Here is a 27,961-nt window from a genome sequence, read left to right as displayed (position 1 = left end):
GGTGCTAACTCAATCTAGCTTCATGGAGGGAAGCCCCTTTTTAGTGTTAGGCCACAGACAGAAAATGGTTGAGAAAAATGTTTAGTTTAGGATCAGGAGATGGAGAAAAACATTTCCTTGTCAAGAATGAAGAAAAGGTCGAAATACCAAGAAATCCCTAATCAAACTTAAATTTTTAACCATAAAAAGGGACAAAGGTTCTTAACTAGGAAGACATTAAACCATACACCAAATCTGTAATGCTATTCATATCTTGTACACTAAAATTCTTGTCAATAAGTCTACACACTAGTCTTTAAATTCAAATTACACCACAATTTTGGACAAACTGGAAACACTCTCTGACCTTTACAACAGTGACCCAATGATGCCATGTGTCGTGACTTCTGGCTGTCACATGGTGACAACGGAGCTGTTGCTATCACAGGTGGCGCAGTGGTAGTGCTGCTACTTTGCAGTAAGGAGACTGTGTAAGATTGTGCGTTCACTTCCCGGTTCCTCCCTGTGTGGATAGCGCTTTGAGTACTGAGAAAGCGCTATATAAATGTAATGAATTATTATTATTATTAAGAAAAGGCTATTCCAAGTCTCAAAATGGTATGGTAACAACAAAAGTAAAAAAAAATGAACAGCTTCATAAAGAATTCAGTGATTCTGTAATGAATTAAGAAGGTTCGCATAACTGAAGGATGGAATGATTATTTTGAGCTACTTCACAATTACAATCTTATTGGATACATTAAAGATTGTGTATTTTTTTTTTCCTGTAATTGAATACAAACTGGCTTTGTTATACTCTATGTATCTGACCCTGCATTGTATGTTTTGGATCATGGTAATATTCATATGAAGTTTTTTGTATTTGTTGTGATTTAGAGTACCAAACAGCAAAACAGTATGAGGCCTCCTAAAGAGACCATAAATGCAGGGCCATCACCTAAGCAGCCTGCCCAGAAAGACTCACGTTAAATCCAGGTAGCCTCAAAACTGCTAAGTTCAGGCTTCTGGCCTAACAGACTCCAAACAAAGTGAGCTGGCAAAACCAGAAAAACTAACACATGCAAGGCCATTAGCCTTAAAATTGCTCCAGGGGTGCAGAACCTGTGCTCTGACCTCCAAACATCATGTGAAAAGATAATCTCCCTTCTGGGATTAACACAGTACATCAAAAAATACATAGAGACCAAACAACCAGCTTGTGCACAAAGAGAGCAAAAAGGGATCTTTATAAATCAAGAATATATTTGAAAAGAAAAAAGAAAATATAAGCAAGATGCTCAAAAAAGAGCAAAAATAGGCAAAAAGGTGTTCCCTAAAAGGAAATCCTACAGCAAACCAGTAAAATCTAATATCCAGAAGAGAGACTCAGGAACAGAAACAAAATAATTCTAAAAAATTGAAAATCTAAAGAAAAATATCAATACCTACAACTCCTTTACAGACAATATTCTCCTGATGAGAGTTCACTCAGTTGTGGCCTTAAATAGCCAGAATGAGGGCTCAGAAGGAGTGATGTCAGAGTGGCCCCGCCTCTTGAGGCTCCACCCACAAAGCATAAGGAATAGAATCATATTGTAAGACACATTACATACATTTAAAAATAACAGAGAATACAGAACAATATGAAAAATAATATTAAATAAAAAACAAATAAAACATAAAATACAGACCCATATATAACAGTTTTGTTTGTTGAGAAGTTGAGTAATTTCAGCTCATGTCTATGCCATTTTTTAACTACCCTGAAGTTACCACAGGGACAGATTCTTACAGAAATAATTTGTTATAACTGAAAAATCATCTTTGGAAAACTGAAAGCTACCAGAGTGCTTTGAATGTGGCTGGTGTTGGGTGCTGTTTGCTTTGTGGAGTTGCAAATGTGTAGAGCATACTAGCTCTGTAATATTTGTGTACTCAAGTTCATGTCAATGTGTCACACAAGGTGAGAGTCAGATCATTTTCATTTTTGTTATCTCTTAAGTTTTGCAGGACTCTGTTATGCACATGCATGCCATAGTAATTGACCTTTGATTCCAAGTGCTGTTCTGTCTGCTAAGTGCTGTGATGTACTAACTACAAAGCTGGTCTTTAGCTAAACACACAGGGTCAAAACCAAGCCTCGTTTTTCCAGTCTGTCGTTACAAACTGTGTAATGTGTTCTTATTCACTGTGTTATTTATTCTGTGGGGACGCTCTCTGGCACAGGGGCTGACATGCTTAACTTTAAAGCATGAAGGCCACTTCAATACCCAGAATGATTAGATGTGGGACCCTGTACAAGAAAAAAGGTACACTGGATTCTGATCTGTTCAAATATCTAACCTCAGACACACTGAAGGAATTTAAAATAATTGAAACTGTAGGTTATCTTTAGTAAAGGCATTGTCCCAATGTGCAATGATAATTAAATGTATTTTCTATAACACAGTTTTTCAAATCAGCTTGTCTCTGCAATCATACAGTCCAAGACAGGAGTGAACCCTACATGGGACAAGACATTCACACACAACAGTCCAGTGAAATAGATATCTAACACATGGAGAGCTTGCTGGCTATAACACTGTCCTAAAACAACTGATTAATGAAAATTATGGATTTTAACTTTAATATTAAACTACAAGATACTGGACATTCACCTACAATAGCCTGCCTGTCTGGTAGTTGTCCCATAGCTCTGTAGCTGAGGCTGACCAAATGAGAGGATACAGTGGGCTCCATTCCAGAGCAAAGTAGGAGCTGCACTGTGGATGGCTGTGACTGAGTGCAGAGAATCATTAACAGAATGACTGTAGGAGTATTTCATTGAAGTTATTCATCATTACACATTTATTTTCCTTCAGTCTGAAATTTCTTCAGCTGTTCTCCATTCTTGCCATATGTGTTTAATGTCATACAATATTTGTAGCACTGGTCCAAATTCCTTTTTCCAAACATCAGGCAGTTTCCAGGAAATTCATTTTTGCATCTCTTGTTTGATTACGCTGTAGACGTAAATGTCATTATAATGGCTGATTTCAGGTACGTAGATTAGAATCAGGTCTTTCAACTGATAGAGTGTACTGCTAATTTACATTCCAAAAGATAAAAGCATTGCCTTGCAAAAGAATTTTCATTATACCCATGAGACATTCTAGCCGCTGATGTGTTATATATGCATTTTAATCAGACACTCTAAAACCTGAATGCGTGTAAAATTAATCAGATATAAAGGCAGAGACTCTCATTTTGTTACTAAGGCGTCAATACTTTTGTAACCATGGCTGCTTTTGCAGTAACTCACTGATTCTTAAGGTTTATAATACATTCTCATTCCATGTCAGTTCAAATTTGATTTCATAGTTGCTGCATCATGCTCACATGCATTATTAGCTATCTCCTGTACATTCCTGTATTATAAAAAAAATCAAATTTAGTTAGTAAATACTAGGCAGGGCCTTGGAAGGCTATTATAAATGTGGCACAATCATTTATGCATACCTATGCATTCATTTATTTTATAACCCGTTTATCCAGACCTGGAGCTTCAGCAAGATGGGTCTATCCCTGGATGGGACAGCAGTCTATTACAGGGCACTCTGATGTACATACTCACACCTTCATAAACAGGGACAGTATAGAGTAGCCAGTTAGCCTAATTCACACCACTTAGTCCATTTCAGTGCTACAGGGGCTGGAGTCTATCCCAGGATCAGTAAGATAAAATGCAGTAAGTGTCCCTGGATAAGGTGAGGCTGGCTATTTCAGAGCACAATCACACACACACACACATAACCACACTGGGTCTGTTCGAGGTTATCAGTAACTTGTGACCTCAGGCATATTAACAAAATGGATGGATAGATAATATACTAGTTGAATCCTCCAGATTCTTCTTCTAAAGGTTTTCGCACTGTCATGTGGGGCCCCTATATTGGACGAGCCTCCTCCATCACCCTCGTCTGTTCTATATTTACTCGTCTGATACCCCTTTCTACCTTAGAGCATCCTGTTCATGGGCTATCCAGTTTCTCTTTGGTCATCATCTTCTCGTCTGTTCTGACTCCATATCCATGATTTCACTCCCCACATTGCTTACCTCTCTTCTAATTACATGTTTTCTCATCCATATAACAATGCTGGTCAAACTCCTGTTTTATTCACTTTAGCATTCACTCTTGCACTGATTCTTCAATCAAATAACACTCCTGATACGTTTTTCCAATTTTTCAAACCTGATAGATCTAGCTCTACATCCTCTGTTATTGTTGATCCAAGATATTTCAATTTTCCACCCTTTTAAACCTTTCTTCTTAAAGATTAACTTTTTCATCTCATTCTTGTTCCTTAAAACCTAGATAATCTGTCTTTTTCCTACTAATCTTAAGGTGTCTATCCTCTACAGCTCTTCTCAACTGCTTCAGTTTTCTTCCCACAATATTCTTACTGGTGCTACATTGCATGATGTAATCTGCATACTGTATAGTATACACCGTGGGGCCTGATCTACGATTCCCCAGGCAACAACATCCATAACTACAGTAAAAAAACATGGGCTTAATGATGATCCTTAGTGAGATCCAACCTTAACTGCAAATCTATCAGTGATTCTTACACTACTTCCCTCTTGTGTGTAGGCATACGAGGGAGATCCAAAAATAATGAGACTTTTTTAAAAAATTGTATATTTCCAAAATTTAATCACCCTCAAAATACTCTCCCTGAAATGCAATACACTTGTCCCACAGCTTTTTCCATTGCTCAAAGCTGTTCTGAAAACTCTTGCAAAGTCATAGCCTTCAGTGCCTCCGTCGTGTGCTTTTTGACCTCCTCTATATCCTGAAAACACTTTCCTTTAAAGTCCCTCTTCATTCTTGGAAATAAGAAAAAATTGCAGGGTGCAAGTCCGAGGAGTCGGGGGGGTTGGTTTGGGGGGGGGGTATGTTGTGTTCCTGTTTTTTGTGAGAAACTGCCGCACACTCAATGCTCCACTGGCCTGATCACCACAATTCAGGTTGTTTTCTCTGCACTGCATCACACAATCGCTTGAGCACTTCAAGGACGCCACTTGGCCAAATGATGCAGGGGGCAGTCTAGTACATGCACCTAGCGGCAAACATCGGAATTAATGCCCCTCCAGCCTTCAGAAAAAAATTCTTGTTATTTTTGGGTCCCCCACTCGTATCTGTAACTATCCTTGCATACCTTCTCCACCCTTCTTGCCAAGTGACTCTATCATATGCCTTCTCTAAATCTTTAAATACCATGTGCAGTCCTTAATGTATCTCTCTCTATTTTTCCATAATCTGTCTCAAGGTGAAAAATCGCATTTATTGTAGCTTTTCCTGGAACAAATCCAAACTGTTCTTCTGCTGTCGTTATCTATCTTCTCAGCCTTTTGTCCATTATCCTTTCCTATATCTTCATTTTATGTGATGTCAGCTTTATATTAATATAATTTTCACAGTCCTGGATTCCTCCGTTCTCCTTATATGTAAGCACAATCAAACTATTTCTCCACTGATCTGTGTGACAGTATGGGTCGACTCTACCAGTTGCATCCCGGGGGTCTCTTGAATAGTAAAGGATTCATTACGTGAATTTTCAAAAAAACAGAGATCTGAGCAAAGAATCAGACACTATAATGTAAAGAATTAATAGTCCAAAATTCTAATTATCCATGTTAGGGTATGCTTCCTGAGTCCCTGCTCCACTTTCCAGTTCAGTGGGTGGCTGTAATGAACCTTTGCATTGGCCTGCCAACATCCAGAAAACCCAAAAGAAGAAGAAGACAAGAAAAGAACATGAACTAATTTAAGAAAATTTAAAAAAAAGGATATTAAATAACCTGAGTACTAATCAGAGAAAAATAATCAAAAACTTAAATTCCAACAGCAAAAGTCAATACTCGGTTCTTAGATTTAAGAACAAATATGGAAAACTTGGTGAAGCACAAAGAGCTAAATGACAACAAAGATGCTGTTGCCACAAGTGTTTTAAATACTTGTGGAATAGGGCAACCCGGACACAGACAGGCAGACACGTTTCCAGCCATCACCACACGTTTATTTACACTATATACACAGTATAATACAAGTCTCTAAGTGCACCAAATCACAAACCCCCACAGTCTCCCAAAGTCCAGGCTCCTTCACTAGCCTCTTCTCCTTCTTTCTCTTCACACACTCCAGGCCTCTCCTTGCTGCCTCCTCTCAGACCTCGTCTACCTCCTCACCCGACTCCAGCCTTGACTGAAGGGAGGCGGCCCTTTAAATAGGCAGGCGGCTGATGACCACACCCGGCCACCTGCCAAATACTGTAGCCCTCAGGTAACGGTTAACACTAAGAACCACAGCACCTGAGGGCAATACGTCAATTAGATGTCCTGACTAACGACAAAAAAGAGACAAATCAGGAAAATAAAACAAAATAAAACCCAGGAACTGAACACTAGCTCAATTCTAACAGAGGTAAAAAAAGAAAGGGTAGAATATGTAACTGAATCGGACTCATGCAGAAGTTTATGACCATAGGTCTGTAGAAACACAGTATGTTACATTTGCTTTGTTCTCTTTTTAGAGGTTCTATGTTGCCACTTCCAGGCAGCTAAGGCGGTTAGACTCTGTGTCCCGCTCACCCATCTACTCCCATTTTGGAGAAACAGTTTCTGGCCTGTCTGTCATTCGAGCGTATGGCCATCAACAACGCTTCCTGCAGCACAACGAGAAAGCAACTGATGACAATCTAAAGTCTGTTTACCCCTGGATTGTATCCAACAGGTCAGTTTTACTTCTTCTTGTACTGTTGCTTGAACTGGGGCAGTGTATAAGTCTCTAGCAGGTTTCTCACCAATAATGTGAATACAGTGTATAAGTGATTATGAGATACATTTAGGGTCTATTATTTGGTCCGCATACCTAGAACAAGTTACATCCTACTTTTTGAATTCTTCAAGGCCTGGACTCAACAAGGGTCTGAAGATATTACTCTGTGATTTTGGCCAATGCAGATTTGTTTGTTTTGGTCACATGGTCATGCTGCAAACCTCCCATTCTACCTCATTTCTAAGGTGTTTTATTAGATTAAAATCTTGGGGCTGTGCAGGCCATGGGAGTACACTGATGTCACTGTTATTTTGTGGACAACGTTCTTGATGCTGATACATTATCTTGATGATAGTATCCATTTGAAAAGTGACCTTAAGGGAATGTATATGGTCAGTAACATAGCTTAGGTATTCTGTGGCATTCAAATGATATTCACTTTGTGCTAAGAGGTCTAATGCTATTACAGTCAGAGTTGCTGAGATCAGACAACTTGACTATTCTAATGTTTGTTCAAGCAATGACTAAACCAACTTTTTTTCTTTTGTTACCTTTAGGTGGCTAGCCATACGCCTGGAATTTGTTGGGAATTTGGTAGTGTTTTTCTCCGCATTGTTTGCTGTGTTGTCCCGCAATACCCTGGACAGCGGTCTTGTTGGACTCTCCATCTCTTACGCTCTCAATGTAAGGCTTGATTTCCTCCGCAAAGTGCATCCTTAGGTTTAGTTTATTCATCACAAGTTAAATTTCTGTTCAGTTACACTGATTAGCCAAAATTAACACAATACTTTTTAAAAACATATGACCATGATTAAAGTATACATTTTCAAATTTTGGAGGTCCAGCAGTAACATGCGTAACTTATAAAATAAGGGATATTTTTTGCTGCAGAAGCTTGCACTCACATTGAAAAAAATGCCCATTAGAAGTTAATTCTACTCATTTGAAGTGTAAAAACGTTTTTTCCCTAGTCATTTTAATTAATGTGACATTGTCTCCAATTCTTTGTGAATTTTTATCCCATTTCAGTCTTTTGTATTTCTGATGCATCATATGGTAGATACATAAAATAAGGCAAACTGCATTTTCAGGTGACACAGACTTTGAACTGGCTGGTGCGGATGACATCTGAACTGGAAACAAATATAGTCGCTGTGGAGCGTGTGTGCGAGTATACAAAGCTGGAGAATGAGGTATGGATTAAGTAAAGCGACTGCCACCCAAGAGAGTTGCCTGCTGATCAGATCACTTTGTGTCATTTTACAGTAGTCTTTATATTTCACCTTCCATCATATACTGTAAGAGAGTCTAGGTAGAAATGTTATTAGTGTCTCTCTTCTCAATACAGTGTATTAAAATGGTAGCTTGTATAGCAATTTAGAGAAGCTTATTCCCGAAACTCAAAAAAGAAATACATTGTATTATTTTGCAAAAGAATTACATTATTTCACAATAATTATTGTATTTTTTTTTTTGCAAAGGTATAACCTGCTGCCATAGCTGTCATTGTGCACACAAGTCAGTGTCATCATGTTCCGGTCATCTAGTGAAAGCTAGTGAAGGAAGGATTAAACACGTGTAGCATGTAATCAAGTGACCAGAATTAAACACACGCTGCAGCTCTATACTGTGCTAAGGGGTGAAGTTAATCCACCTAGTTTACGTCCACAGGGAGTCAGTGATTAACCCACCAACAGTGGGTGTGAGACAAGAATGAACCATAGTGGACAGCGTGCCGGTCCTTCACAGGACTGAATTGCACACCCAAGCACAGACGAGTGTGGTTGTCATCTAAAGTTAGCAACACTCATTGATACCAATCAATCCACAAAAGTGCAATGACATTTTGCAAACTCCATAAAGAACCTGGCACTCGGACGCAGAAATTCTAGCTCTTTGCTACCACTCTGCCTGTGTCAAAACACCTGTACTAACTGTCCTGTACTAAAACACCTGTACTAAACCTACTAAAGTTTTTAACCTGATTAGCACCAAATGTATACCTATAACTTTAGTTAAGCCCTTGTTATTTGATTGTAGGCTATGCCCTTGCTTAATCTCCCCCTGACTATCTGCCTGTAGATGTAAATGCTCAATGATACTGACCCCAGCATGCAAAATCTTTGTGAAATAATGCAACACTTTTTAGAAATCACACAATAAGTATTGAGAAATCACACAATAAGTATTGAGAAATAACACAATCCTCTTGCAAAATAACACAATACTTTTACAAAATAACCTAATATTTTTTTTTGTGTTGCAGCAGTAAGCTTCTGTAGGGATTGACGCCCAGCATTAAGACAAAATTTAGGAAAAGAATAGCATTTTTTTTTTATTAAAAAATTGTAATGCTTCTTAGCTATTATAACAATACACGTTCCACATTACTCTTCTCATCCATGTCTGCACAAAGTACAAAAAGAATTACCAGCAGATCACTAGCCATTTCTTATTTTTGCATACATACCCAGTATCGGGGCTGCTTGCCCACATGGAGTATTTCCTCCCAGGTCACATCCCTTTCTCACTGTCCCTCTAGTTCTGTTCCAGTATCTCCTGCCTGTCAATTTTTTGGGACACTCAGTACTGCCCTTGGTTTACTTGCCCCTGTGCATTGTATAATTTTACAGCATCTATGACAGAGATCTGTTCACCTGAAGCTCTGCCCCACCTCACCAAAAGAGGTAGGATTTGATGCCAAAGGATGCTAAAAGTAGCAAACACTTCCAATAATCAGTAGCTGAAAGATGTCCTTGACAATCAGCTTGACAGTTCTGGCTTTTAAATTGTCACCCTTGCTGTGTTATGGAGGTGAAGGACATTGTGTCCCAGTTACAGATGTGCACAGTCACTTAGGCCATCCACTTGTGAGCTTCACTTGCTTGGAATTCCTTGGTCTGCTTTGCTCACTCTACTAACCAATCATATTCAGTACAAGTTGTTTTGTTCACTCTTATTGGATAGCTGTTTATTGGTACACTTTTTGAGTGTCGTTGCACAATTCTTGTCATTCCTGAACAATCTTTCTCAGGTGAGGTTCTCAAGAGCGAAAACTGAAACTTTTGCAGTGATCCGCACACATGTGAAGTGGCAGTGCCAGTCTTTATATCACCCTGGCAGCGCCCTCCTTTCCACACTGATGTATCGGCTTACCTACTTACTTCTAATGTGAATGTCAGTAAGCTTTATTCCACCACCTGCTCTTTGGTGTGTCATTGCACTGTTTAAAAAATTCTTGTGTTACGGCCACACTGAAAGTGCCACTTGCTGCCACTGCCATCCGTGTTTGGTTGGGGCATCTCCTGGAATTTAATGTGCCAATACGTGCCGGGTCCTCATCTGCAGACCAAATCAAACAAGGTGAATAAGACTTTGTAACAGAGTGAGCCATCATGCAGTGAAGCACGGCCATTTTATGCCTCCTTTTAATGCTTCTGTTTCCTTTACAATTTCTTTCCTTATACTGAGGAACTTTTAGGCATTTCGTTTTCCCACTTTGTCTTTTTTTAAAGCATTTGCCAGCCATATATCATTAAGCTTGAACTCTCACATCTACACATCTCACATCTCTACACCCTCAGGCATAAGGTACATAATTGTGAAATATCAACACCCTTTAGTTTAGGAAGTCATTAGTAAGTCCTGATGAAATCTCCATATCATGATTCCCAGTTTGCAGTTGTGTTTTATGGAAGTTGCAGTACTACACTGCCAAAATAAGATCAGTAAGGCTGTTGTGTGCTCAACCTTCTGCTTAATCTTAATCTTAAAAGCACCTTGTGCAGGTGCATACTATGAGTAGTGCTATTTTAAAGATAACACACATGAAGAACTGTATATATATTCCTCATATATTACGAAACAAATGTGCCTTGAAAATTTCAAGGCAATAGCAAAATGACATTTTTCCAGACACAAGATCTTAATAATAATAATTCATTACATTTATATAGCGCTTTTCTCAGTACTCAAAGCGCTATCCACACAGGGAGGAACCGGGAAGCGAACCCACAACCTTCCACAGTCTCCTTACTGCAAAGTAGCAGCACTACCACTGCACCACCTGTGAACAAGACTTGAACAAGACTGGCTTCTTTTTTGTAGTCGTGGCCTTATTGTGGGTTCATCTCCGGAAGGGGAAGTTCTTGTCTTGGAATTGATTGTGTCTTCAGGTGTTACCAACTCTTAGACTCCCTGGTCTGCAAATAAATGAGGAGAAGCTATGAATGACAGCGCCCTCTCACAGGCCGTGGTGGAATTACATTTTGTGCACAAGCCCTGAGAATGCCCCCAACTCATATGTGTGTGACACTATGTAAAGACTGATTATCAAGAAAGGAGAACAGTCTCAGATCAGTGGGTTTGTTGTGTTGGTAATATTTTTGAAATGTGCATTATTAACATGTGTTATTACTAACCTACAGTAACAAGTGGAAAGCAGATACTGGAAACACTGCACCATTGCTTTCCCTGTGCTTCTGTTTTAATTCATTTTTGGAGGATTCTAGGAATAAGAGTAGCGCAGTCGTGTTGGATGGTTTCATACACCACACAATATGCATTTTTATTTTTAGTTTGAATGTGTCCATGAGAGAGAGAACTCGAATCAAAGAATTCTACCCAGAACCTATGGCATCACTTTACCAATAAACCAGCAGCAGTATGGGGTCAAATATCAGAGCAAATGCAGACAGTTTGGTGCTGCCAGTCCATCCCAGGCACTCTGCGGCCACCTTTGTAGTTTCCAGTTCATTTAGATACACCTCCTTAAGATGTGAAATGTAACTGGAGTGCCAGTGAGAACTCACAAAGGCCTGGCAAGAATGAGCCAACTGCCTCACAGAGTGACCGGGCCAGTCCACTGAGGCTGTGGAGCCCATTGAAGACTTAGACGATTCAAATCATCCTCTTTTCTCTTTCTTTCTGCACATTTGTGTGTGAAGCTCACATGTATTTAAATATGAAATAAAGAAAGGAATAAGCTCTGACACATGATTAACTTGTAATTGAATTATGCAGGTTTTTAAATGAATGGTTGGATAGAAAAGTGAATGTTTTTACATGCGGTGTGACTGATTTGTACAGATCCTATTAACCTAAGGTCACTTTTGCTTTTACTCATAGAATCTTTTTTTTAAGGGAACATTGGTAATTTTTATCAAATTTTATTTCCATAAAAATGGATAATTATTCAGTACTTCTTAAGGTCAGATTTACAACTTTAACCCACACACAAACTGCTCTGCCTACACACGAGAAATTAATTCTTAGGGGAATCCTTTTCTCCTGTACTGTACGTGAGGCATTTGTATGGACTACATGCAATAAGTGGCCTCTGGCACAGTGTTCAGACACTGTAGTCAAACAGAACCTGGGTACTTTAACAAGTCAATTCATCAGTAGCAAATAATTATACATATAAAAAATATGTTAGCATGCTGTGATGATTACCAGAAGTTTACTAATGTGAGAGGTCCATGGCAAAGTGCAGTTTTTAAATAAATAATCAGCACCCGGAGCATACAGGCTATAATCAAGTGTACATGAGTACATGTCACTCCGGGGTATATTGGGCTGCTTGGCTGATCACACACTAACATGCAAATGTGAGCGCATCAGTCAGGTGCCTCATTCACACCTCGGAGGAAGCAGAGTACCACACCTGCACCCAATCAGGCCATATAAAGGGAGCCGGTATGGCAGACAGAGGAAGGACAGAAAGGAAAAGAAAGAAGAAAAGGAATGGAGGTTAACAAGAACAGAGAGAAGGGCAGGAATGGGACTGAGGATGGTGCAGTTGTGAGGGGGAGGCAGGTGGACAGGAAGGTGAGCCCTGGTGAGGAGCGTAGGGCCAGTCACTCAAGAAGGTGGATGAGGGGCCGCTCCTGTTGAGCAGTCTTTGGAACAGGAAGTGACCAAGTGCTCCTGGAGACTCCCATGAAAGTCTTATGGACTGCGTCATGGTGGGGGCAAAGAGCAAAGCTCGGTGCTGCGACCTGTGAATGCTGACAAATTGGCAACAAGGGCCCAAGCTGGATTAAGGGTGGTATGCGCCTGCTGGTGGAGATCATTTCTTATGGAACCTGTGGAACAATGGTTTATGTTTGTACATTCCTGCCTCAAACAAATTTCTCTCTGGGTCAACAAACTCTGCCTAAGGACTGAACCTAAGAATTGCTGTCCCTGAGGTCCTCTTTATATGAGAGGAGCAACCAGCACCTGAGCTCAAGGTGTCTTCTGATCTGAAAGCATTCGCACAAAGCATTCCCACATGGTAGCCGCTAAAGCCCTGAGGACATGATAGCACATCACTTTACAGATTCTCATTAAAACTTTAAAGTCAAAAGGTTATTACAGGTTACATAAATGAGCCAATAACTTTGTCTCTGAATTCTTTATTTCTCCTTGCTTTGCTGGAAATTCTGAAGTTAACCCTAAAAGCATAAGCCAGTGCAACAAACCCATGAAGCCTGCAGACATGTATCACACCGACATAACATAACATTCTCAGAACTGCTTGACCCCTGTTCGGGGTTGTGATGGGTAAGAGCTTATCCTGGAAGCGTCTGGTTCAAAGCAGGAAATGTTGCTGCCTGAGGGGCCCCTCAAACTCATGCAGGATTAATTTAGAATCAGCAATTCATCTCACCTACATTTCTTTGGAATATGGAAGAAAATAACAGAATACCCAGAGGAAAAAATATCTCATGGTGACACAGGAAGAACACGGCAAGCGTGGTGAGCTGTTCTCATCTAGATTGTTCTAAACATGAAAACTCAAAAATTCTCACTTAGAGGATCTGTTCAGAATGATTTCAAAATATTGCAGGATCTAATCAATTACATTTTAGAACAAGCTTCTATATTAGGGAAGAGGATACTCTTCCTTCCTTGATGCTTTTGGTTTGTTAAGTTTGACTTGATTGTATGGAATGTTATTTAATTCTAATTAAAATCAATAAAGGAAAATAAATAATTGAATAAACATGAAAACTCCACAGCAAGAGTTATTTGGAGCAGTGAGCCATCAACACTAACCATTGCGCTGCTACAACGTAAGCATAAACTGGACTTCTAAGGTGGTGTTTGATGTTTTCACTTAAAAACTGCATTTTTATTTAAACTGCATTTCTGATCTCTAGGCTGCATGGGTCACAGATCATCAACCTCCAAAGGGCTGGCCTGATGCTGGAAAAATTCATTTCAATGACTACAAAGTTCGGTATCGCCCAGAGCTGGATCTTGTTTTACATGGGATAACTTGTGATATAGAAAGCACTGAGAAGGTATTTATAGAGTTATTTATATTTTCATTAAATGATTGTATTTAATTCTAAACTGTGCTGGTCATGGTTCTTGGCTGAACGTTTGCATTTGTATCCCTTCAGGTTGGAATTGTTGGGAGGACTGGTGCTGGAAAATCCAGCCTCACAAACTGCCTTTTCCGTATCATTGAGTCTGCTGGTGGCTACCTCCTGATCGACGGCATTGACATTGCAAAGCTTGGGCTGCATGACCTTAGACGTCACTTGACTATTATTCCTCAGGTTTGTAAACGTATCTCTTAAGTTATTGACTATTTTGCACATGCCACCTAGCAATGCAATAAAGATATTATTACAGTTTCATTTATGCTGATAGAAAAAAATAATTAATCAATGTTTAAATTGAATGGAACTGAATAATGAGTGAAGCATACAAGCAGAAGAATCATATCCCAAAACAAGTGTGAGTTTGTACCACAGTACTAGTAGTTAGGGCTACTGGTACGTCATAAAGATGTGCATCTCTGCATAATCACATAGGCCCTGCAGGACCAGACAACAACATTTAAGTCACAAGCCATTGTGGAGCAAGCAACAGTCAGTCAGAAGACAGCCAGTGAGAAAGCAGAGAAACTACAAAAAATAAATAAACACAACATATTCTCAAACTCCTTGTATCCAATTCAGTGCCAAGGATGGTCACCCCAGTTAACACAGGAGCATCCAGAAAAGAAGTAATAATAATAATAATAATAATAATAGAAATAATTCTTTACATTGATATAGCACTTTTCATAGCGAGTACAACCACCACTAATGCGCACCACCCACCTGGATGATCCAACGGCAGCCATTTTTTCCTCCAGTACATTCACTACACATTAGCTATTAGGTGGTGAAGTGGTGAGAGTGATAGCCAATTACAGACAGGGGATGATCAGAGGGCCATGATGAGCAATTTAGCCTGGACATCAGAATACGCCCAGGGAACTTTTATGACCACAGAGAGTAAGGACCTCATTTTTGTGTCTCATCCAAAGAACTAACACTGCTGATCTGGGAACCTCTGCATTGCAGGTATGACTGACCCACACCTGCATTCACACACTCATGGATTCAATTTAAAAGCACCTGATGATCTAAGCTGCATGTCTTTTTGAATGTGGGAGGAAAACAGAGTACCTTGAGGCAAACACACACAGACATGGAGACAAAGTGCAAGCTGTGCACAGATAGTGGCTGGCCACAGTAACCCGTGATGCTGGGTCAGTGGAGGTTAATAATAAAGCAGTGGAAGTAAATGTTAGAAAAGCTTTAGTTTCTCATTATTAGCAGCTGTTCTTGAAGAATTAGTTACCAGCTCAATGTTCACCTGTTTTATTAATGTATTCAGGCCACTTCCTTTAGATTTTGCATGTTATTCATTTTTATCTTTAATTGCTTATATCACTTTTTAGTGTTGCCTTCATTGGGGGTCTGGTTTTTCCGTGGAGTTCATTTTAATAGGCACCTTGATTGGTCTCTATAATAAAAACATGCCCTTAGACTTGTGACATAATGGTGGCCATGATGTAAAAGATGGTGGCACACATCTCACAGTGTCCACACTTTAAAATGAAAACTTAAAAAGAAAGTCTTGGTAAGAGGCTTCCCTTGGCCAAAATATGTACAGTATCCTAATAAAACATCCGTTTTCGACCTCGGTAATTTTGCTTTGCCCTATTGTACTTTGATGTTAGTCAATGCCTCTAGTGTATCAACCTTTAGCCGTTGTTTCTGACCATTTAAACTCCTCGAATTCTGATTTCAATAATGATTTCTGCTACTCCATCAACAATTTGATTGATTTTTACATTCAATGACCAATCAGCAAGACAAACTCCTGCATCTTACACCTGAGTTTGAGTGCTCTCTGTGTAAAGGAAGCTTTCAGTTGGGACATTTTATTGCAGAGATGCACTTGCATGGTTTGAAAACCCCAATCCATGACTGATGGCATCCATACATAGCAGTATGACGCAGTTAATCAATGGCAGCCCAAACAAATTGGAAATCATGAAAACAGCGAAAATGAAAAATGTGAAAACATGGTAGAAGCACAAACACATATCGAAAAACACACACAAAAAAGAAAAATACTGCAAAATGAAATGAAACACATGAAAATGAATTAGATCAGCACATGGCATTTCCTACATGTTCTGATTTTAGTGGTAAAATGTTTCCAGAAAATATTTTATTATGGTTTAATTAAATGGAAGAATCATATTTGTTGAAAAAGTATATTGCCCTGGATCATTTTTGCTGCAGATATAATACAAAAAGTAATTAATTTTTAGTAATGAATGTAAACCTCTTGAAAAACATTTGTAGTGCTGAATACTGTGGCAAGGTTTCTTTGTGAGTTATGAGGTCTTTGGACTCGTTTCCTAACACACACACAAACAAACACGCACACACACAATATATACATACCTCTCTCCAGAAGTGGGCAGATTGTGTTCAGGAACACCTACGTGTGTAGCAAATTCATTAAAAACTTAAATGAAGAATTTTCCCATCAACATACTTTAGTATAAACACACATACCTATGGTGCATGTATGGAAGGTAACAATCATTTCAGTTTGTTGTTTTTTTATCTATATTGTTCCATTATACAGTAGTTTGATTTTTGACAAATGTCATTGTCATTTACTATTGTTGATTCCCCTCTTTATTGGGGTCTCAGGATCCTGTTTTGTTTTCTGGGACTTTGAGAATGAACCTGGACCCTTTTAACAATTTCTCTGATGAGGAGCTCTGGAGAGCACTGGAACAATCTCACCTGAAAGAATATGTAGAGGGGCTTCAACAAGGGCTAAACCACGAAGTGACAGAAGGAGGGGAAAACCTCAGGTGAGTGGTAGTCCTCAGGTTTGAATAACAATGAGCTCTCATTTCTGGCTTGGTAATACTGTAACTGACAGTAATTATGGCCTGCTATGTTTTACTACTCCAGCCGTCCATCAATTCAATTCCATATTTTCTGGTCCAGAGCAGGGTCACAGGGCAAGCATCCCAGCAAGCATCAGGCAAAAGGCAGGAACAGACTCTGGACAGCTCATCACAGGGTGAATACACACACATACTCACACTCACACACGCACCAACCCACACACACACACACACACTAGGGCCAGTATAGCAATGCCAATTCACCTGACTTCAATGTCTTTGTGCTGTGGGAGGAAACCAAACCAATGCCACCAAATATAAAACATCTGAATTATAAATCCCCTTGTTGTTGTATTTTAATTGGGATTGGCTCCAGCAGACCCCTGTGACCCTGTGTTAGGATATAGCGGGTTGGAGAATGGATGGATGGATGGATATTGCTCAGATGATGGTGAAGGACAATGCAATTCATCAGTGTACAACTGAAGTTTTTTTGTTGTCACTATATGTTTTAGTTGCTTATTTAAGAATGGCATCCGTACCTGGTAGAACTGTGGTTATAACTACTGCCTTGCAGATCCATGGGCCCAAGTTTAAATCTTGCACCCAGGGACTATCTGTGTGAAGTGTGCACATTCTACCCCTGGGTTGTGGGTTCTACTCCCACGTTCCAAAGCAGATTAGGTTAAGTTTATTGTTAATTTTAAATTGACCCATTGTGTATCAGTGTCACCTATGATGGACTGGCACCATGTCCAGGACTGAATTGTTCCTTTCACCCACTTCTTTATAAAGCTCTGTTATAAGGCAAATGTCGTGATCATCATCTGTCTCTTTAAATAGCCTAAGGGCATAAATGACTTTGACTATATTTGACTATAACTTTGGATATGACATCTGCTAAATAAATAATAATAATAATTATTATTATTCTCTCATAAAGAACTAGTCAGAAACACCAGAGGAAAGCATAAAGTGCTGTACTGTGAAAGCCAGTTTACATAACAATTTACCAATTCATAAAATAAGCAAACATAAAAGAAAAAAATGAATTAATGGAAGATTTTAATGAAAATACATCCAAAACACAATGGAAATGTTGACCATTCATTCATTTATGGATTATAAAAGTTATAGGAAGTCATTGTCCCAGTTACTTTGTAACTTTTTATTTTTTGTTGTTATTTTAAAATTTTGTTTATTTTATTATTGTTGTGTTGTTGATGTCATCAAGCATTTCTGTTTTAGAATTGCAGAAGGTGTCTGTGCTGCATTTGTGGTGTTATGGTGGTGTGGTCACATAGATTTGGTGATTGTCTTGTGTAAGGGGATGCTGTATGCTCAGTAAAGGAAAGACCTTTTTTTTTTGATTTTGGCGTTTATTGCCTACAAGTTTGTGCAGCCCTTTAGATTTGTTACCATTGTCAGCTTTTGATGACTAAACTTCACTTAGTCCTAACTAGTCTCTCTTTTCTTTAGAAAAATATACCTTTGCCTCATTCATTAAACATATTTCAGCTTTTTTTATTATTTTTTAAAACAGAACGATTGAATCAGTCATAACAACCATAGCTTGTCTGGGAAGCATTTGATACAGGGCATTTAACAGGGCACAAGTCTATTTATGCCCATGATTTATATCAAATAATGTTCTTTAATAGCTTTGTCTCAGCCAATAATGAGATAAATCAAAGATTTAAAGATCAGGGAAATTAACACTCACTCATTCCTAACTGACCGATTTGCATATTTTACCAGAGAAAGCACATAACCATAGAATATGCACACTCCAAAGAGACCTGATCAAGCTGACACCTGAATGCAGAGCGCAGTTGCAAATAATGATGATGTTCTTTTTGATATTTTTAGTGTTGGACAGCGTCAGCTGGTGTGTCTAGCAAGAGCTCTTCTTCGTAAATCCAAAATTCTCATCCTGGATGAAGCCACGGCAGCGGTTGACCTTGAAACAGATAATCTGATCCAGTCCACAATCCGGACGCAGTTCTCCCACTGCACTGTGCTCACCATTGCTCATCGGCTGCACACCGTCATGGACTCCTCTCGGTAAGGAACAAGGCTCTCATTTGTAGAATGACCTAATAAAGGGTTAATTTTAAGACAGAGTATAACTTGTTACAGTTCTTTAAATAGTCACACCTAGTATTTTTTGTTTCTTGATTACACATTTGTTTGATTTTTTTTCCTAGAAGACCGGCTATTTCACAGCTTCCTGATTTTGTTTATGTAAATTCACATAGGATGATTATTAAATAACAGACTTTATGTCAGTTGAGTGATTTGATAATTACATACCTCTGTATGTGTAATTATCAAACAGCCTTGTCAGATTTATATGTTTTAAAACAACATGCTTTAAATCAAAGAAGAAAAGTAAAATCCTGCACAGAAGTACAGCAATAAAGAACAGAAAGCAAATGAAACATTAAATGTGGAGAATATGTGTCCTCAAATACATGAAGGCTGTTTATTATGAATATTATTTATTTAGCTTGTGTTTGTGTGTGTGTGTGTGTGCATGTGCGTAGGTGTGTGTGAGTGTGTTCACCTTGCAATGGACTGGCACCCCTTCCAGAGGATTGGTCCTGCCTTGTGCCCTATGATTGCTGGGACTGGTTCAGCACCCCGCAACACCACTCAGGATTAAGTGGGCTTAAAAATGGTGTGGTCTGTTTTATTTAGCTGATGCTTACATGAAAGGAGCTGACAGAATTAGAATATGTTACAATTGTTTACATGTACTTCTTACAATTTTAGCGCAGACATGACAAGTGGCTTGAAATGGCCTTAATCACTACTCCATACTATTTGTTTTCACTGTAGCCAGTGTCACAATTGATGAAACTTTCTGTCTATTATTGACTTGTTAATTTCATTGGTGACTTGCCTTTTCTTATTTTTCCATTTCAACAACAACAGTAACATTTAATTATATGGTTCATCTTCATGCATAAACTGCAGTGGGCTGGTGCCCTGCTCGGGGTTTGTTTCCTGCCTTGCGCCCTGTGTTGGCTGGGATTGGCTCCAGCAGACCCCCGTGACCTTGAAGTTAGGATATAGCGGGTTGGATAATGGATCTTCATACATAAAAGTAGATGAAAAATACTGCACAATAGTAATAACTAATCATAATTACAAAAGAAAGTAAAACCTAAAAAACTGTTATAGTATTGATAACAGCAGAGAATGAAAATGTTGAGCTTAACAACAAATAGGCCAGGGAGGACAATAAAATAAAAACTCCAGTTGGCAGGATGATGGAGGAAATAAACCTGTGGGGTAATTATTGTGCGTAATAAGACAAAAAAAACAAGCATAAAGTTTTGGGGTATCCATACCCGTATACTGTGAAGATTTACGGTCGGTCAGTTCATACACAGAACAAATCAGACATTGTGGAAAAGACAGGCGGACAATTTATGGAGTGGAGATGGAAGTAGACAGATGGAATTCTGGGAAGGAACCGTGGTGGTAGATGGGAGTAATGATGTCATCAGGAGGGGACCAGAGGGAAGGAAGGAACCTGGAAGTGGCTTGTTTCTCTAGCGAGTCCAGGTGAATTCACGGCGGTGGTGCCTCGTTCTTTCTGAGGAAACAAAGAAAGAGAGGTTAGTAGCCATCATTGTCCCCTGGCACGATATGTCGCGGTGCCCGTCGGGTCTTTAAGTGGCTCCCTATGCTCTTGTGCGTGACAATATATATATATATATATATATATATATATATATATATATATATATATATATATATATATATATATATATATACATATGTATACATAATATATATATTTGGTTTATACAATATATATCATCCAAAAAGATGTCTAATTCATCACACTGTTCCCATTTAATTTAAGGTAAAGTAAACCAAAAGGTCTCGGCCCTCAGGTAGGGTGTCATGACTTAGCTAGTAGAAAAATAAGTTAGTAGGTCACAAATCATTTGTTAGATTAGTGATTAGATGAGGTCTTTATTAAAACATTTGAACAATCTAGACAAAAACAGGCCATTTAGCCCAACAAAGCTCGCCGTTCTTGTCCACTTCATTCTTTTAAAATAACATTGTCTAGTTTTGAAAGTCCTACTGTCTACCACACTACTTGGTAGCTTGTTCCAAGTGTCTATGCTTCTCTTTTGTAAAGAGAAGTTTCCCAATGTTTGTGCAAAGTGTACCTTTAATAAGTTTCTCATTCTGTACCCGAGTTCTTGATGAACTCATTTTAAAATAACAGTCTCAATCCACTGTACTAATTCCCTTCATAATTTTAAACACTTCAATCATCCATCCATTTTCCAACCCGCTGAATCCGAACACAGGGTCACGGGGGTCCGCTGGAGCCAATCCCAGCCAACACAGGGCACAAGGCAGGAACCAATCCCGGGCAAGGTGCCAACCCACCGCAGCACTTCAATCATGTCTCCTCTTAATCTTCTTTTGCTTAAACTGAAAAGGCTCAGCTCTTTTAGTCTTTCTTCATAATTCATCCCATTTAGCCCTGGAATCAGCCTAGTCACTCTTCTCTGGACTTATTGTCACATACACAAAGCACAGTCAAATTCTTGTGCCAGTATTGAAATGATGTATAAATAAACACAGTAAATAAGTAAACAAAGAGTAGCAGAATAGAAATAAATATATAAAACTGTAAATGAAAATTAAATGTAGTAAATAAGAGGAAAAAAAGTGTGACATACAATACAATTACACATAAACCAGCAGGTGGGTACAGTACACAGTGCAGGGCAGGTAGGATCAGGTTACTGGGAGTTCAGTGACCTCATGGCCCAGGCGAAGAAGCTGTTTGAGAAGCAGGTAGAGCATATGATGAGGCTCAAGTGCCACTTTCCAGAAGGCAGAATTAAAAACAGGAAATGTGTTGGGTGACTGTCAGCAGAGATGATGGATTCAGCTCTCCTCAGACATCTGGTTGAGTAGATGGTTTAAAGCTCTGGAATGTCAGCCCCCATTATTTTAGAAGTGGTATGGACAGTTCTTTGGAGGAGTTTGTGACCATGATAAGCAAGGTCACCAAATCAAAACTGTAATGCATCAAGTCAGGATGCTCTCAGTAGTGAAGCAGCAAAAGTCAGGGCACATTCACAGGTTCTTACTTGTCAGATTGTCTGCGATGGAACCAAAAGGAGGCAGTTACTGGAGTAAGGGAAGTTCAGATAACTTAAACAGTTTGCTTTCAACACAACACCACAAGGAAAAGTTGAAATGATGTAAGCAACCTTCTTTTGGGCCTGTAGCTAAGAGCTGTTAGACAAGTAGTTACAGAACGTGTTGCAAAGCAGGGTAAGCATGGACAGAATTTGCATAGAATCTGAGAGCTGTCCATCTCATGAGGACTTAGTCTTCAGTTTCTGGTTTCCTGTCTTGGTCCAGGTTCATGGTGAGGTTGACTGATTAACAACCCAATGCTGGTGAGTGTGTGTGTTGCTCTCTTCAGGGCACAAATTCTGCAGTAGATTAGGATTAATGAAGATAAGATGGATAAAATGACATTTTATTTATTTATTTATTTAAATTGTATGCTTTCTTAATGTAAAGGTGACTTCTTGGCACTGTGAATAGTGCCATTGCTTTACAACTCTGGGGACCTGAGTTGAGTTCCCTGCCTGATCAATGTCAGATGTAGGCTTTGAGAGAGTTGCTTTTGCACTAAGAATCAACAGATATAATAATTTTGCAAAGACATTCCAGGCCTCCAACATAACTTGAGCACTTTGTTCTAATGTACAGTTAGGTCCATAAATATTTGGAAAGAAACAACTTTTTTCTAATTTTGGTTCTGTGCATTACCACAATGAATTTTAAATGAAACAATTCAGATGCAGTTGAAGTGCAGACTTTCAGCTTTAATTCAGTGGCGTGAACAAAATGATTGCATAAAAATGTGAGGCAACTAAAGCATTTTTTAACACAATCCCTTCATTTCAGGGGCTCAAAAGTAATTGGACAATTGACTCAAAGGCTATTTCATGGGCAGGTGGGGCAAGTCTGTCGTTATGTCATGATCAATTAAGCAGATAAAAGGCCTGGAGTTGATTTGAGGTGTGGTGCTTGCATGTGGAAGATTTTTCTGTGAACAGAAAACATGCGGTCAAAGGAGCTCTCCATGTAGGTGAAAGAAGCCATCCTTAAGCTGCGTAAACAGAAAAATCCCATCCGAGAAATTGCTACAATATTATGAGTGGCAAAATCTACAGTTTGGTACATCCTGAGAAAGAAAGCAAGCACTGGTGAACTCAGCAACGCAAAAAGACCTGGGGCCTCATGTATAAACAGTGTGTACGCACAGAAATGTTGCTAAGAACGTTTCCACGTTCAAATCGCGATGTATAAAACCTACACTTGGCGTAAAGCCATGCACTTTTCCACGGTACCTCATACCCTGTCGTATGCAAGTTCTCCGTTAGGTTTTGCAGACTGTCTGCATCCAGTGTCAAAGCAGTGCTACTGTTCCTGTGTGGTTACCCTTTCTTAGATCCACATCCACGACGGCGGCTCAAGTGCTTCTTGTAGAACTGTTTGTACTTGCAAGTTACCGTGAAGTAATTGTACTTATGATACAGTTATAATATTGCACATCCTGAGCCACTTTATAAAGCGCGTATTTACGTATGATGACGATATCATTTTTAAGATGAAATGCAGCAAAATATGTTGATTATATTATACAGATAAAACTTTAACTTTAACTACACGGTGCCGCAGCGCTAGCGAGCTTGAGCTTCGTTCACGGTTTGTTCCTGCCTCGCGCTGTTTTAAAGCTGTGGCTGGCGCGACACTGGAAGGATAGATGGATAGAATAATTAAACATTACGAAGATATTTCGATGTTCCTTAAACGTTTTGAAGAATTGGCGTTCTAAGCTTACAGATGGCTTAACATCTATTACAGAGCTGATTGTGTGGCGATTGGGTATTTAGGAGAAAGAAAAGTAAGGACAGGAATTGGGGGTTAGTACGTTTGAAAAAGACAGTACTTCTGTAATAAAGCATTTCATTTAAGGTCGCGCATGGTGCAGCAAGCATCTTGCTGTAAGACATGAACAGTCACTGCGCCACCGTGTTCCCATGTTTAATAACATGTTTTAACTCATATCATCATGAAAATAATATCACATATACTTCTCAGTATTTTAATTACTCAGAGAGCTGTAATAGATAGAGATAGATAGATAGATACTTTATATTACGAACATAATGGATTCTGTGTCCTGTCGGAGGAAGAGCACATAGTGATTCAGGCACATAGAGCACATATAAGGTCAAATACAAAACAAAGCATTTAACGTGATACTTTAGTTACGATGGGATTTGAGAAACTAGTAAATTAAATGATTTTAAGGTGAAGTTTATGTTGTTCTACTTTAATGACAAAATAAACTACGTGATTAAAGTGGAAATTTCGAGATTAAAGTTGACATTTCGTGCTTTTTTCACACTGTGTGCCTTTTTTTTCACTGTACCCTAAAAAGCTTTCATATGACACTCAGATGGTGGGCTACGACTCGCCTTTTCGCAGCAACTTTGATATGTGACAACTTTTTTATTTCGGGCACCGTGCAACTTTGTGAACTTGAGCTTTCAAGTTTCTCCGACACGCTATGTCACTCGATCAACTTCCTTTTGTTGCTTATATAACTGTTTAAACCAACAAATAGTACGTTTTTCTTTGCCTCCATTTGGTATTCGCTGAAATTCTTCTATTTTTCCTCATACTTTTGCCATTGCCTTTTCACAGAACGCTGGGCTTAAGGGCTATTTATATTGATTTGCATATTCAAAGAGGCGTAATTCTGGGAGGAGTTGGGGCGGAACAGCAAGCGCGTGCACGTGCGTTTATTTCCACGCTGAGCGGGATTTATGTAGCTGAAGAAAGCGGAAGTTGGTGAACGCACAGATTCCTGCATCTGGATTTTTCTGTGCGTAAGCACATTTCGGCTTTTGTGCTTACGTCATGTTATAGTGCGAATTCTACGCACGGCGTTATGCATGAGGCCCCTGGACGTCCATGGAAGACAACAGTGGTGGATGATCGCAGAATCATTTCCATGGTGAAGAGAAACCCCTTCACAACAGCCAACCAAGTGAACAACACTCTCCAGGGGGTAGGCATATCAATATCCAAGTCTACCGTAAAGAGAAGACTGCATGAAAGTAAATACAGAGGGTGCACTGCAAGGTGCAAGCCACTCATAAGCCTCAAGAATAGAAAAGGCTAGATTTGACTTTGCTAAAGAACATCTAAAAAAGCCAGCACAGTTCTGGAAAAACATTCTTTGCACAGATGAAACCAAGATCAACCTCTACCAGAATGATGGCAAGAAAAAATTATGGAGAAGGCGTGGAACAGCTCATTATCCAAAGCATACCACATCTTCTGTAAAACACGGTGGAGGCAGTGTGATGGCTTGGGCGTGCATGGCTGCCAGTGGCACTGGGACACTAGTGTTTATTGATGATGTGACACAGGACAGAAGCAGCCGAATGAATTCTGAGGTGTTCAGAGACATACTGTCTGCTCAAATCCAGCTAAATGCAGTCAAATTGATTGGGTGGTGTTTCATGATACAGATGGACAATGACCCAAAACATACAGCCAAAGCAACCCAGGAGTTTATTAAAGCAAAGAAGTGGAAAATTCTTGAATGGCCAAGTCAGTCACCTGATCTTAACCCAATTGAGCATGCATTTCACTTGCTGAAGACTAAACTTCGAACAGAAAGGCCCACAAACAAACAGCAAGTGAAAGCTGCTGCAGTAAAGGCCTGGCAGAGCATTAAAAAGGAGGAAACCCAGCATCTGGTGATGTCCATGAGTTCAAGACTTCAGGCTGTCATTGCCAGCAAAGGGTTTTCAACCAAGTATTAGAAATGAACATTTTATTTCCAGTTATGTAATGTGTCCAATTACTTTTGAGCCCCTGAAATGAAGGGATTGTGTTAAAAAAATGCTTTAGTTGCCTCACATTTTTATGCAATCGTTTTGTTCACCCCACTGAATTAAAGCTGAAAGTCTGCACTTCAACTGCATCTGAGTTGTTTCATTTAAAATTCATTGTGGTAATGTACAGAACCAAAATTAGAAAAAAGTTGTCTCTGTCCAAATATTTATGGACCTAACTGTAAATTGTCATTTCTTTACTCGAGGCCTGCTGCTTGGCTTGTGTGGATAGAAGGCCACCCAAAGTAAGGAAAGGGGCAATCTATGGTATTTTTAGCAGACAACTTTTCAATAAAGGGACCCATTCCCTCATGAAAATCACACAGTGGGACAGAGGGGTCTGCCATGTGGTTTAAGTTCCTCTGCCCTATCACCACATAAATCTGGCTAAAACATAGGGACTTTTCCCACAACACACAAATGCATTCTTTTTAAAGTAAATCGTGCGGTCTTCTTTTTACCTTAGACAGTTTCCATCTCACAGTGCTTTATAAGATTGAGAGTCAGCAGTGGGATTTAAACCAGAGAATGTGGCCTCTTTATTTTAAGTCTTTTCTGCCTAAGTTCATATTAAATGACTGATTTTCTCTAAACTTACTTTTGCAGGGTGATGGTTTTGAACGAGGGAAGGATTGTAGAGTTTGACTCCCCCAGTGTGCTGCTTCAGAGACGTGGACATTTCTACTCAATGGCCCAGGAAGCTGGCCTTGCCACAGTAGACAACACAGCTCTTTAAGTAAACACAGTCGTTACCTTAAGAAACACTGAACTCAGTATATGTGATAAAGCTACACTGGCATGCTGTTTGTGTAACCATGGTGAATCACTGAACATGTGAATTTGAGCTCTCGATCTACATCTCCACTGCTGAAATGCTTCATGACTGGCGTACATTTAGAACCGAAGACCACATCACGACAGTCAAATGGAGTTTAGTATCTCCCCAGCACTCCAGCATCTGAAGCTCTGACCACTTCTTTACGTTATCACATATCGGATATTCAGCTTTTAGGAAAGGGCGAGACTGTAAACAGGTCCAGTGTTCATGTTCAGAGGGTCAAGCATCACAGTGGTTTTGGTGAAGATCATTATCAAGAAATGGTTAAAAATATTATATTTGTTCATCTTTTTTCAGCACTTTTCCATCTATACAGATAGTCGAATGTGTGTTAGCTTTTCAAATCAAGCATAAGTTAAGAGAGGATTATTAAGAAAACATGCCTGTAAATTTCCTGTCTGTGTGACCATCTTTGGGAGTGCTGTGTCATGATTTGGTATCTCATCCAGAACAAGTTCCTGGCATGAGTCCACTGGTGGCAGGGTAGGTTCTGGTTTACCATGACCCTGAACAGGGAAGAACATGCATAAAAATGGATGAAAATGCTCATTTGATGATGATGTTCAAATGTCACTGCAGTCCTTGTCTCTTGCTACTTAGTAATCTTTTAATGACCAGCTAGAGCAGTGGTTGCCTTTAGTATGAAACATAAGATTACTGTCAGATTTAAAGATCCTAGCAAAGCAGAAACATGTCAATAATAATCAATAAAAAATCCCAGTAAAGGGTGGGATTACTTTTTATTTTACTTTTAATAAATTGCTCAATAAACCTAAGTTTGCTGCCATTTGAGAATACATTTAAAGAATTATACAGTTTTGATCAAGGCAATAATACCAGCTGGGATGTTAGTAATAAATCATAATAATTTTAACATTATTATTGTAAGTTTTATTTTTTTAAGTATTACTGTAAAATGTTTTCATTATTGTATTTTCTGTATCTGCTTAGTCCAATTCAAGTCATAGAGAGCGGGAACCAACCATGAATGTGGCGTCAGGCCATCATAGTGCACAGTCACTCTTACACGTATACAGTGCCAGGCTTATATAGACAAGCCAATCAACCCATTTGAAGCACTGATGGCATCGCATCATGGCAGCTTTGTGAACAAGGAGGAAACTAATACAAGATTGGCCACTAG

The 27,961-nt window shown here is 39.2% G+C and overlaps 1 protein-coding gene across 1 annotated transcript in view; it reads left to right on the top strand.

The window, feature by feature from the left end:
* abcc2 (ATP-binding cassette, sub-family C (CFTR/MRP), member 2) overlaps nucleotides 1–27,691 on the top strand; it is a 174,450-nt gene extending 146,759 nt beyond the window's left edge. The window contains exons 25-32 of the mRNA XM_028795700.2: nucleotides 6,556–6,755; nucleotides 7,358–7,484; nucleotides 7,892–7,993; nucleotides 13,946–14,089; nucleotides 14,192–14,350; nucleotides 16,799–16,965; nucleotides 18,874–19,068; nucleotides 26,586–27,691. Of these exons, the coding sequence (XP_028651533.1) occupies nucleotides 6,556–6,755; nucleotides 7,358–7,484; nucleotides 7,892–7,993; nucleotides 13,946–14,089; nucleotides 14,192–14,350; nucleotides 16,799–16,965; nucleotides 18,874–19,068; nucleotides 26,586–26,715 (1,224 nt within the window). The 3' untranslated portion in view covers nucleotides 26,716–27,691. The remainder of the gene's footprint in view (nucleotides 1–6,555; nucleotides 6,756–7,357; nucleotides 7,485–7,891; nucleotides 7,994–13,945; nucleotides 14,090–14,191; nucleotides 14,351–16,798; nucleotides 16,966–18,873; nucleotides 19,069–26,585) is intronic.
* Nucleotides 27,692–27,961: the final 270 nt, after the last annotated feature.

The sequence above is a fragment of the Erpetoichthys calabaricus genome, chromosome 2 (assembly GCF_900747795.2).
Source record: "Erpetoichthys calabaricus chromosome 2, fErpCal1.3, whole genome shotgun sequence".
NCBI lineage: Eukaryota > Metazoa > Chordata > Cladistia > Polypteriformes > Polypteridae > Erpetoichthys > Erpetoichthys calabaricus.
Note: the sequence above shows the minus strand (reverse complement) of the source record. Positions and strands in the feature narration are given on the sequence as shown.